Source organism: Gorilla gorilla, chromosome 9 (genome assembly GCF_029281585.2).
Source record: "Gorilla gorilla gorilla isolate KB3781 chromosome 9, NHGRI_mGorGor1-v2.1_pri, whole genome shotgun sequence".
NCBI lineage: Eukaryota > Metazoa > Chordata > Mammalia > Primates > Hominidae > Gorilla > Gorilla gorilla.
The window spans coordinates 132,543,984-132,555,276 of NC_073233.2; the positions used below are offsets into that span (position 1 = coordinate 132,543,984).

The window sequence follows — 11,293 nt, forward strand, 5'->3', positions numbered from 1 at the left end:
GGATAAACGGCATAGTGGTGAGGTCTGAGATTTTAGTGTACCCGTCACCCAAGTTGTGTGCACCGTACACAACACTAAGGTGTGTACATTATTTCTCAATAAAAATGTATTTTTAAAAAGTAAAAGGATATACATGCATACAAACTAATAATAAACATTTGGCAAAAGCATGCCTAATTAAAAGATACAGAAATGTGGTGTGGGGAGGGTAATGGGGAATAGAAATAAAGGGTCCCTTCTGCTGCCCCGTGACCCATACACGCCAGTTAGCACACGCGGGGCAGCTCTGAATCCAAGTCGGCCTCTAGCCTGTGGGATGGGGAGAGAGGTAAGCCCAGCCCAAACATTTGTGGCCTAGGAGAAAAAAGTTCAAATAGAGGTCCACATACCATATATCTAAAATATTAAAAGTTATAAACCAAGTTAACAAACTGTTAAATAAAATATGTTATTCTTGCTCACCTTGACATATATAGACACACACACCCCAGCTTCATAATGATCAGGAATGCCAGATTCAAATTTAGAATCCTCAGACTCTCCCAAGCCCCTGGCCCAATCTTCTCTTCCCAACTCAGCTAACACCCACATTGCGAAAAACCTCAGAATTGCATGTGTGGACACCCCAAGATTTATAAATTGCATCCAAACTCTGACAACCAGCCATTCCTTGGGCCTAGAAGTGCACACCAGCAGCACAATCTTCCCTTGGGCGGTTGCCCCTGAAAAAAAGGCCCACACAGGTCTGGGAAGCAGGCTGAGGCCATTTGGGCAGGGCCTTAGAGAGTGGTTTCTAGCTGGGTGCACAGACTCTGAATGGACACATCCCCTTGGGCCCACGTACTCCTTGCCTCATGAGAAGGACACAACCAAACAGGATAAGGTTAAGAGCCTCTATTGCCAGTTTAAGGGCAACACTACAGACAAGAGTGCCCTATTCTCCACTTACCCACCCCCACCAAATTGAAAGAAGAGCTGACACTTCTGCTACACTTTACGGTTTACAAGTAAAGCACCTTCACAAACAATACTCTTAATCAGTCCCCACAATCTTGTAAGCTTGTTACATTCCACCATTTGAGAGATGGGGAAACTGAGCTAAAAGTGACTTGCCTGAAGTCACACAGTTAAAACCTGAGTACTCCTAGGTCTCCAGTGGAGGAGTTTCTCCTCCGAATTTCAAAGGTTGTACTCTTTCCATGACTCAACACTGCCATGCATCCCCCAGCTTTGTAAAGAACCCAAGGGCTAAAAAGGAATTGGAAATTGTAAATATGTAGTTGAAACATTTTGGAAAAAAGACCATAGTCAGGGAAGGAAATCTAACACCAAATACAGAAAAGTTCTGGGAAAGAGTCTGGCCCCAGAGCAAAAATCATCACTGGGACAAAGACTACTGTGTAGGGTAGCAATCCCAGCTGGGTCGTGGGGACTCCATTCCCACTCCAAACCACAAAATGAGTGCCTTCAAAACATTTAAGCAATCCTCACCCAAATTCCACACAAATTACATGGAGGGGGGTCCTGGCTCCACAGCCCTCCTTCTCTCCACTGAAAATACTTTATCAATGACAGGGCAGCATAAAGCCACAGACCTCCATCTGCTCTAGGACAATCCAGACAGCAGCATGGCACCAGGCCCAGGTGAGGCCCGACCCTCCTCCAGCAAGGACCCGCTAAGGCTATGCCTCCCTCTAATTAGCAGGGCCTGGCTCAGGGCCTGGGCACTTATTTAGAGAACCATCGCCTGCTCCCAGCATAGATATCCATAAGGCTGGGGTGGCAGGCACTGTCTGCTCAAAGTCAGCTGCCTGAAGCTGCTGTCTTCCTCATTCCACCATCCCAGGACCCCTGCTGCCACCTCTGCACCCCCAAGCTCAGCAGCATCATGTCACTTGCACACACAGCTGCAGAGTACATGCTCTCAGATGCCCTGCTGCCTGACCGCAGGGGACCCTGCCTCAAAGGACTGCATCTGGAACTGCCCCTGGACCGGATAGTCAAGTTCGTAGCTGTGGGCTCCCCCTTGTTGCTGATGTCCCTGGCATTCGCCCAGGAGTTCTCCTCTGGTAAGTTGCTTCCAAGACCCAGTGCGCAAGAGAGACTCCCCCTCATGTCACTCTCTGCATGGGCTCTGAAGTGAGATGGTGCGCACAGTGACGGGATTCCATGGCTTCGGGCTGGGCTGGATTATCCAAAAGGCAGATGGTGCATGAGTTCAGGGCACCAGCAAAGCAGAGGCACCAAAAAATTTTGAAAGTCATCTCCAAAATGTTACAGTAAAAAAAAAAAAATTGTTGTAATTTTAGTATTCATATATTTTATGTCATTTCAAATGATGAAAGCTTTATTTTGGCTTTCATTATGGATGAAAGAAGTTGACACTCCTGGTAATGTTTTTAGGGCCTTAGACCTCTTCACCTTAGCTGGGCTGTCGCCAAGTCTCTTATTTGCTCTGGGCCCTCTTCCCACCCCTAACCCGCCAACTCCGGGGTTATTGACTTCAGAACATGTGTTAAGTGCCTGAGAGCCATGCACATTGGAGATGCTGCACAAACGCACTGCTTCCTGTCTACAAACCCCAGCCGCACACACAGACATTAGCATACACATACTTCTAGGGTTTCAGGTGCTAGATTCAGTCAGCAAATCCACTACCTTTGTTAAAGAGAATGTGGACTTCCTGAGAACTGAGACTTCTGGCTTTCCTTTCTGGCAGTGCCATTAGCTTACTACATTTCCCAAACAGGTGTGCCAGCCTCCCACCGCCTCTTTATTCATCCACAACCAGGGCAGAAGAAATGGCTCCCACTTGTTCCTCTTTCTGGAGAATGATGTGAAAACAAAAAGGCAGGAACTCTCCTCCAAGTCCACTTTCCTTTCGGCATAATTTGCCCACCCTTTCTCTTCATTTAGGCTCGGAAGCCCAGGCAATTCATCCTCAACATTTTAGAGTCTAAAGGATGTCAGTTATTTCAGGAAAGAGACATCACCATCAAACCGCAAGCCTTCTGGTACCAGACTACAGGAGCACAAAAAGCCCAGGGGGTGCTCTGAGAGCAAAGAACCACCAGACCCAAAAGGCTGAGTCAGCACTGGCAAGCCCTGGCTATACAGCGGGATGTGTCCAGGAGTGCCCTGTCCTACCGTGACATGGCAGTGCTCAACCCAGAAAACTAAGGTGTGGGAAGAAGACAGTCCCTGCCAGAAACAGGAACTGGGGAAGAGTTAGATGATTGCCCCTGAGTCCCCACTCCTCCACTCCAACTCAGGCGGCCTCAAAGCTGTGTTCCTGTTGCAGGGTCTCCGATCAGCTGCTTCTCTCCCAGTAACTTCAGCATCCGGCAGGCAGCCTACGTGGACAGCTCCTGCTGGGACTCACTGCTTCACCATAAGCAGGACGGGCCTGGCCAGGACAAAATGAAATCTCTCTGGCCCCACAAGGTAAAGCAAACTCTCTGTAAGGCCAGCTTCACGGCTGAGTGGAGTGGCGCAGAACCCCTTCATTCTACTCCCTCTTGCCTCTATCCCCACCACCCCTAACCCATTTATTTTGGTCACTTACTTTCATGTTTCAGGCATTCTCTGAATCTGGCAATCTTTGGTTGCTCCCTTTTATCTAATTGGAAGCTTGGTGCCTAAGGGTGAGGCACATAAACAGGCAGACTTCGGTTTAAGGTGGTCCCTTTGGTCTATTTCATTAGTATCTGAAATATTGACTCTGTAGTCCTTTCTCCTGGGCTCATCAGTTTCCTCCTAGAAGAGTCATTCAAACCTTAATTTGTGGGGAGGGGCGAGGTGCAGTTGGAATTAAGCCAGGCTGCCAACCCTCTAGGAACTCGGCTGTGGGTCTCACCATTCAGAGTTCACTCAGCTGCTCCCCCTGTCCCAGCACGGCTCCCCTGCCTCAATGGACCCAAGAGCAGAGTTTAATCTGGTTTAATCTCTCCAGGGAGTAACCGTCAAGCCTCTGTTAGGGGAGGGAAAGAGGAGCCGCTTGACTGCCTCACATTACAGAAAGGATCTGCGGGCTGCTTCTCACACAGATTTTTCCAACAAGATCCCTGTTTTCAGCCTCTCCTGCACTCTTGTTTTCAGAAGTACCTGGTGTCTCCAATTCCTGTTTCTGTGGTGAAAACAGCCTGCCTGTCCCTGCCTCCTCTCCCCATCCTCCCCATGAACTGGTGTCTTCTATCTTGCAACTGCTTTCCAGTCTTCAATATTGGGCTCCCTTGTCTCCTCTCCTGTTCTCTTTGGCCTTACAAAAATATGTCTTATTGTCATCCTAGTGGGGTTTTAGGAGGAGGCAATGGTAACATGTATGTTTGATTCATGAGGTTTAGTCAGAAGACACTCGTAGCATTTTCTAGGCACGACAGTTTCAAGGCGTCAAATTGCCACAGTTCTAGGACTGAGACAAAACCAGAGACTTAATGGAAAGAGTTAATGAGATTTCTGTCACTGGAAGTTCAGGAAGGATCTAAATGGTAAAAAAAAAAAAAAAAAAAAAAAAAAGAAAGAAAGAAAGAAAAAAAAATTCTGGGTAGAGGAATTCACATATAAGAAAAGGATCAAATTGCCTGATAATCAAGATCACCAGAAAACTTTATTTTTTTGAGACGGAGTTGTTTTGTGCTTGTCACCTAGGCTAGAGTGCAATGGTGCCATCTTGGCTCACTGCAACCTCTGCCTCCCCGGTTCAAGCGATTCTCCTGTCACAGCCTCCCGAGTAGCTGGGATTACAGGTGCATGCCACCATGCCTAGCTAATTTTTGTATTTTTAGTAGAGATGGGGTTTCACCATGTTGTCCAGGTTGGTCTCAAACTCCTGACCTCAAGTGATCCACCTGCCTCAGCCTCCCAAAGTGCTGGGATTACAGGCATAAGCCTTAGCACCTGGCCACCAGGAAGCTTTTTAAACCCAAATTCTCAGGCTCCACTTCAGCCTACTACAACAGAATCTCTAAGTATAAAGGAAGGGTTTATTTTCAATAAATGCCTTTTTTTTTTTTTTTTTTTTTTTTTTGAGACGGAGTCTGGCTCTTGTCCCCCAGGCTGGAGTGCAATGGCACGATCTTGGCTCACTGCAACCTCCACCTCCCAGGTTCAAGCGATTCTCCCGCCTCAGCCTCCCAAGTAGCTGGGACTACAGGCGCCCGCTACCATCCCCAGCTAATTTTTGTATTTTTAGTAGAGATGGGGTTTCATCGCGTTGGTCAGACTGGTCTCGAACTCCTGACCTTGTGATCCGCCCACCTCGACCTCCCAAAGTGCTGGGATTACAGGCGTGAGCCACCGTGCCCAGCCAAGAAATGCCCTTTCTTAGCAGCAAAAAGTTTCTAATTTTCTCTAGAGCCTGGTGTGCCTTTCCCAACATATCTTTCTTGTTTAATTCAGAAAACACAAACACACACCTTTCTTTTCTTTTCTTTTTGAGACACAGTCTTACTCTGATGCCAGGCTGTAGTGCAGTGGAGCAATCTTGGCTCACTGCAACCTCCGCCTCCTGGGTTCAAGTGATTATCCTGCCTCAGCCTCCTGAGTAGCTGAGACTACAGGCACCCGCCACCATGCCCAGCTAATTTTTGTATTTTTAGTAGAGACAGGGTTTCGCCATGTTAGCCAGGATGGTCTCGATCTCTTGACCTTGTGATCCAACTGCCTCAGCCTCCCAAAGTGCTGGGATTACAGGCGTGAGCCACTGCGCCCGGCCCCACACCTTTCTTTTCTACCCAGGTGCAATCAATTATGTATCCTCCCTCTTTTTCTTCAAATTCTCTTCTGAAATAACAAACCATCCCTGGTTCAGGAGAAGCTATAAGTGAAGTAATCATTTAGGGAATAAGCTCCAGAATCAGACAGCCTATAGTTCTAAATCCTGGCTCTCCCACCTACTTGATGTACAACCCTGCACAGGTTACTTAATCTTTTCATGCTTTGGTTTCCTTATCTGTAAAATAGAGATACTAAATTGTATCTACCTGATGACATCCTTGTGAAGATCAAATAAAATAATGCATATTAAGCACCTAGCAAAAATGTAGCTTTAAAAAATATTTACAGGCTGGACGTGGTCGCTCACACCTGTAATCCCAGCACTTTAGGAGGCCAAGGTGGGCGGATCACTTGAGGTCAGGAATTCAAGACCAGCCTGGCCAACATGGTGAAACCCCATCTCTACTAAAAACACAAAAAGTAGCTGGGTGTGGTAGTGAGCACCTATAATCCCAGCTACTCGGGAGGCTGAGGCAGGAGAATTCTTGAACCCACAGGAGGCGGAACTTGCAGTGAGCAGAGATCGCACCACCGCACTCCAGCCTGGGCAAGAGAGCGAGACTCAATCTCAATAAATAAATAAATAAATAAATAAAAATCTTTACAAGTAGAGATTTTACTGTAGGCAAAATAGTTGGCCCAACCCTGCTAGGTGTGGCAAGTATGATGAGGAAACCTGAAGAAAAGTGCCTGTGTTAATTTGCTAGAGCTGCTGAAACCAAGCACCACCAACTGGGTGGCTTCAACAATCAAAATTATCATCTCAGGGTTCTGGAGACCGGAAGTCCAAGATCGAGGTGTCATCAGTATTGGCTCCTCTGAAGGCTGCAAGGGAAAGGTCTGCCAGGTTCCCACTCCTTGGCCTGTAGATCCAGTGCCCTGGGCAGTCTCCCTGTGTGCATGTCTGCTTCTTTACCTGGCTTTTTTTTTTAAAAAGAAAAAAAAGAACATCAGTCATAATGAATTGGAAGCCCACCCTATTCCAGTATGACCTCATTTTGAATTAACTAGTTGCATCCACAACAACCCCATTTCCAAATAAGGTTTCATTCTGAGGTACTGAGAATTAGGACTTCAAGGTATGAATGGAGGGAGGTGGACATGGACACAATTCAACCCATATCAGTCCCTTATTGCAGGTAGCTAATGATGCAGTCATTGAGCAGACAAGGCTTATGGATTCCTGAAAGTCACTTATAGATTTACATGCCTGAAAGAGCCCCCCAAAGAATCCCAAGACAGTGTCTGATAGTGTAGTTTGGCATTACCAAGAATCCAAAAATCAGAAAAGACCACTGTGCATCAGACAAGTCCAGGAAGGTGACAGGGAAGAAATGGGATTTTCTCTCCCTTAGGACGACATGGCCTCTGCTGGCCATGATCCCTAGCTATCTAGCTGCCCAGACTACTTTGAGGGAGGTAGGCAGATGGCTCTCTCTCTCCTTTTCTCTCTCTCTCTATATATATCCCTCTCTTGTCCTCCCCTCCCCTCCCTTCCCCTCCCTTTCCCACCTCTCCTCTCTCTCTCTCTCCTTATTCTCTCTCTCTTCTCCCTGGGACCCCACACAGACCCTGGATCAGAAAAGCGAACCAGGGGAGCATGAAGGTGCACATTCCTTCTCAAGCAGGCCCCCCTGTACTCAGCCAGGTCAGTAGGGTGCCTCAGGGGCTGAGCCTGGGCTAGCCCATTCCCCAAACAGCCTTCCCCTGCTGAGGCAGGAACAGGGGAAAGGAGAGCCCCTCAGTCAGCGCTGTCACTCGGGGTCTCGGCAGCCCCGGCCTCCCTCCTCAGCTGCTCTCGCCCTGCAGGCCCTCCCCTACTCCCTGCTGGCCCTGGCCTTGCTCATGTACCTGCCGGTGCTGCTGTGGCAGTATGCAGCTGTGCCAGCCCTCAGCTCCGATCTGCTGTTCATCATCAGCGAACTGGACAAATCTTATAATCGCTCCATCCGCCTGGTGCAGCACATGCTGAAGATCCGGCAGAAGAGCTCCGACCCCTATGTGTTCTGGGATGAGCTGGAGAAGTGAGTTGTCTCTTCCACCTTTTTCTGAGAAATTCAGTCAAGCATTAAAATGATATCTTTGCATAGTCATCTTTAAATGATCTTCCATGCCATCCTTCTCAAGAAGGCAAAGTGCTTAACACATCATCTCATTAACTTTCTATTGTTTCTGTAAAGGGAGAGAGAAAGGACTCTTCCTCTAGTGTACAGATGACCACACTGAGCCCACAAAGGGATTCATCTGTCTAGAATTCCACTTTCATACACTACTGCCTTCAGAAACCTTAAATAGCTCCCTTCATGCCTACCAAAAAATACCCAAACTTTCCCAGATATGTGTGCAAGGCCCTCAACACACTGTCACCATCTACTTTTTCAAAATTCTAACTACCAGGTGACAGAAACCTTCCACCACACTTAGGCAGCCTCCTCCTTTTCCCCTGAACAAATTATTTATCTATGTAATCATTCCTCCACCTGCATACAGGCATTGTCCTGGGTGCTTCTGATACATTCACGTGTATGTGTTGGGGGATGGGGGTAGGAGAGACAAAGCTGTACCTACCCATGTGGGGCTTACATTCTATTAAGGAAACACAGACAAATAAACAGAACACAGAAATGAAATCTACGTTCTGAGATAATAAGTGGTATGAAGAAAAGAAAAAGTAAAGTGGGAAGTGGGGCAAGAGGAAGCTGGAGGGATGGAGAGTGGTGTAGCTTTACACAGAATGGCCAGGCTAGATGGCCCAAGGAGACAATTGCGCTAACATTTGAATTATATTGTCCCATATTTATGCACATACTGTATCATCTTCTGAAAAAAAAATTCTCTCTATCTTTTGAAGCCCAGATTTCAGCCAATATTTTCCATAAGGGTTTCTGAACATTGAAGGCCACACTGTTACCTCCCTCTCCTAACTTTTACAGCCACTGTGGTTTGTGTCCACTATTTTAGCAACAAACCAAGTGCCATTTTTATTCCGTATTTGCATGTCTTATCTGCCCCTTCCCCACAAGCCAGTCTCTAAGCTTCTTCAGAGCACAAACTGGCTTACATGTACCTGAACACCAAAGCTCTCAACAAACATTTGTGAGCCAAATTATTTACATAAGATGAATGAATTGTCCCAAAGATCATACACAGAGTACACAGGCCAAGAACCAGAATGTACTTTTTTTCTGGGGTGGGTGGTGGGGGAGACAGGGTCTCACTCTGTTGCCCAGGCTAGAGTGTAGTGGCACGATCTTGGCTCATTGCAGCCTCAGTCTCCTGGGCACAAGCAATCCTCCCTCCTCAGCCTCCCAAGTAGCTGGAACCATAGGTGTACACTACTACACCCAGCTAATTTTTGTATTTTTTCATAGAGATGAGGTCTCACTATGTTTCCCATGGTAGTCTCAAACCCTTCCACCTCGGCCGCTGGGATTATGAGCATAAGCCACCATGCCCGGCCCAGAATGCACTTAGCTAAACCCCCAATCCAGTGCTAATTTCATAAGCCTATTGCTACCTAAAGATCCTACTTCAGCTTAGAAGTTTAGTCCGCCTTGCTTGGCAGAAATCCAGTGTAATAAATCATTACTCACTGATCATTCACTGGGTTTATCACATTGCAGTAAGTACTTGGAGAATCAAGATATACTCATATGCCTCAGTTTGGGGGAGAAGCATGGTTATGCTCGGGAAGACAGATTTTCATGGGAACCAAGAATGCCATGTTGAAAACAGATCTGTTACTTTGTCACATGCCTCTCTCGGAGTATGGTTCTAAATGGTCACTACTAACCTTGCCTCCTTCCTTCCACTGCCCAGGGCTCGGAAAGAACGATACTTTGAATTCCCTTTGCTAGAGCGGTACCTGGCATGTAAGCAGCGTTCACATTCGCTAGTGGCTACCTACCTCCTGAGGAACTCCCTCTTGCTCATCTTCACCTCCGCCACTTACCTATACCTTGGTCATTTCCATCTGGATGTCTTCTTCCAGGAAGAATTCAGCTGCTCCATCAAGACAGGGCTGCTAAGTGATGAGACCCATGTCCCCAATCTGATCACATGCAGGCTGACATCACTGTCCATTTTCCAGATTGTTAGCCTCTCCAGTGTAGCAATATACACCATATTGGTTCCAGTGATAATATACAACCTCACACGGCTATGTCGGTGGGACAAACGACTCTTATCTGTCTATGAGATGCTCCCAGCTTTTGATCTCCTCAGCAGAAAGATGCTAGGATGCCCCATCAATGACCTCAATGTGATCCTTCTTTTCCTCCGAGCTAACATCTCTGAGCTCATCTCTTTTAGCTGGCTGAGTGTCTTATGTGTGTTGAAGGATACAACCACCCAGAAGCACAATATTGACACAGTAGTTGATTTTATGACTTTATTGGCTGGCTTAGAACCCTCAAAACCCAAACACCTCACCAACTCGGCATGTGATGAACACCCATAGTTAAGAAACCATGGAGCAAGAAAGCTTGTGGAAAGTCTCTCTCTTTCCTCATAAGACATGCACACTAATACACATACACACCAAAAAATTACACATTTTAAAACTGCTAAGCTTGGATTTAACTGAATCATATATCTTTTATCATGTTATCCTAAAAGTGAGAAGACATAATCAAGACATGGAAATAAATGTGAAAGCTGGAGCCGAAGAGTGAAAGAGCTAAAAAATTAAGTCTAGAACATTCTATGAGGATAGTATAAATAAAAAGAAATACAGTCTAGACATGCTGCAAGGAAAGAAGATTCTAAAGTCCGTTTATGGAGGCAATTCTATATCCTTTCTTGAACGCACATTCAGCTTAACCCAGAGAGCAAGTGAGGCAATCTGGCAAAAGATTAATAAAGATGTAAACCCCTGGAAACCCTTTGGTGTGGCCTGAAATCCTAGGAATTTACCCAGCTTGCTTTGTAGAAGTTGTCAACCTTGTCCAAGTCCTCTGTAGCCTCCAAAGTGCTGGGAGATGATGGCTTCAATTTATAATCTGCTCTTAGGATGTAAGGACATAGTAGAACAAGGCCGGGGCCATGTCTCAGCCATGAGTGGAGGCTTCAGATGCCCAGATACACTTTTCACCATCTAAACCAGGAACTCATTTCACCAGGGGCTGGGATTATGGGCTATGGACTTCTTCACAACTGTTAACGGAGCCAGGTATGCTTTTAATACTCCAGAGGATATCATGCCTTCCCTTACAGCTAATCACTGAATAGCAAGCACTTACAAATGGGTAGACAGTAAAGTGCTATTGAACTTCTTTCTCTTCTGATTTATTACCCTATTTTAGCTTCTAACTCCCATTCCTATGCCTGTAGTTAATGGAACTTTGGTCTGACTTCAAAGACCACACTCAGACACAATATCATGCTGTCTGCCATTTTATATTTATTTTTAGAGCTACACATTATGTGTTTCTTTAGAGAATTTTTGCATAGGCCATTTAGACCCTTCTTCGTATAGTTAAGTGGGAAAGTTATGTTGCTTCTGACAGATTCAGGTAAG

General features: G+C 46.3%; 1 protein-coding gene across 1 annotated transcript; it reads left to right on the forward strand.

Moving 5' to 3' along the window:
* The first annotated feature begins 1,760 nt into the window (after positions 1–1,760).
* PANX3 (pannexin 3) lies at positions 1,761–10,698 on the forward strand. Its single transcript, XM_004052342.5, has 4 exons — positions 1,761–2,069; positions 3,302–3,444; positions 7,585–7,799; positions 9,595–10,698. Exons 1-4 carry the CDS (start codon positions 1,889–1,891, stop codon positions 10,232–10,234), a joined length of 1,179 nt encoding a protein of 392 aa, XP_004052390.3. The 5' UTR covers positions 1,761–1,888; the 3' UTR covers positions 10,235–10,698.
* The last annotated feature ends 595 nt before the right edge of the window (positions 10,699–11,293 follow it).

What these genes read in the sequence shown, in the direction of transcription:
- PANX3 (XM_004052342.5), top strand. Translation starts at nt 1,889, where the DNA reads ATGTCACTTGCACACACAGCTGCAGAGTACATGCTCTCAGATGCCCTG. An exon ending in CGCCCAGGAGTTCTCCTCTG is followed by an intron (nt 2,070 to 3,301) that starts GTAAGTTGCTTC and finishes TTCCTGTTGCAG; the next exon opens with GGTCTCCGATCAGCTGCTTC. An exon ending in TTCTGGGATGAGCTGGAGAA is followed by an intron (nt 7,800 to 9,594) that starts GTGAGTTGTCTC and finishes TCCACTGCCCAG; the next exon opens with GGCTCGGAAAGAACGATACT.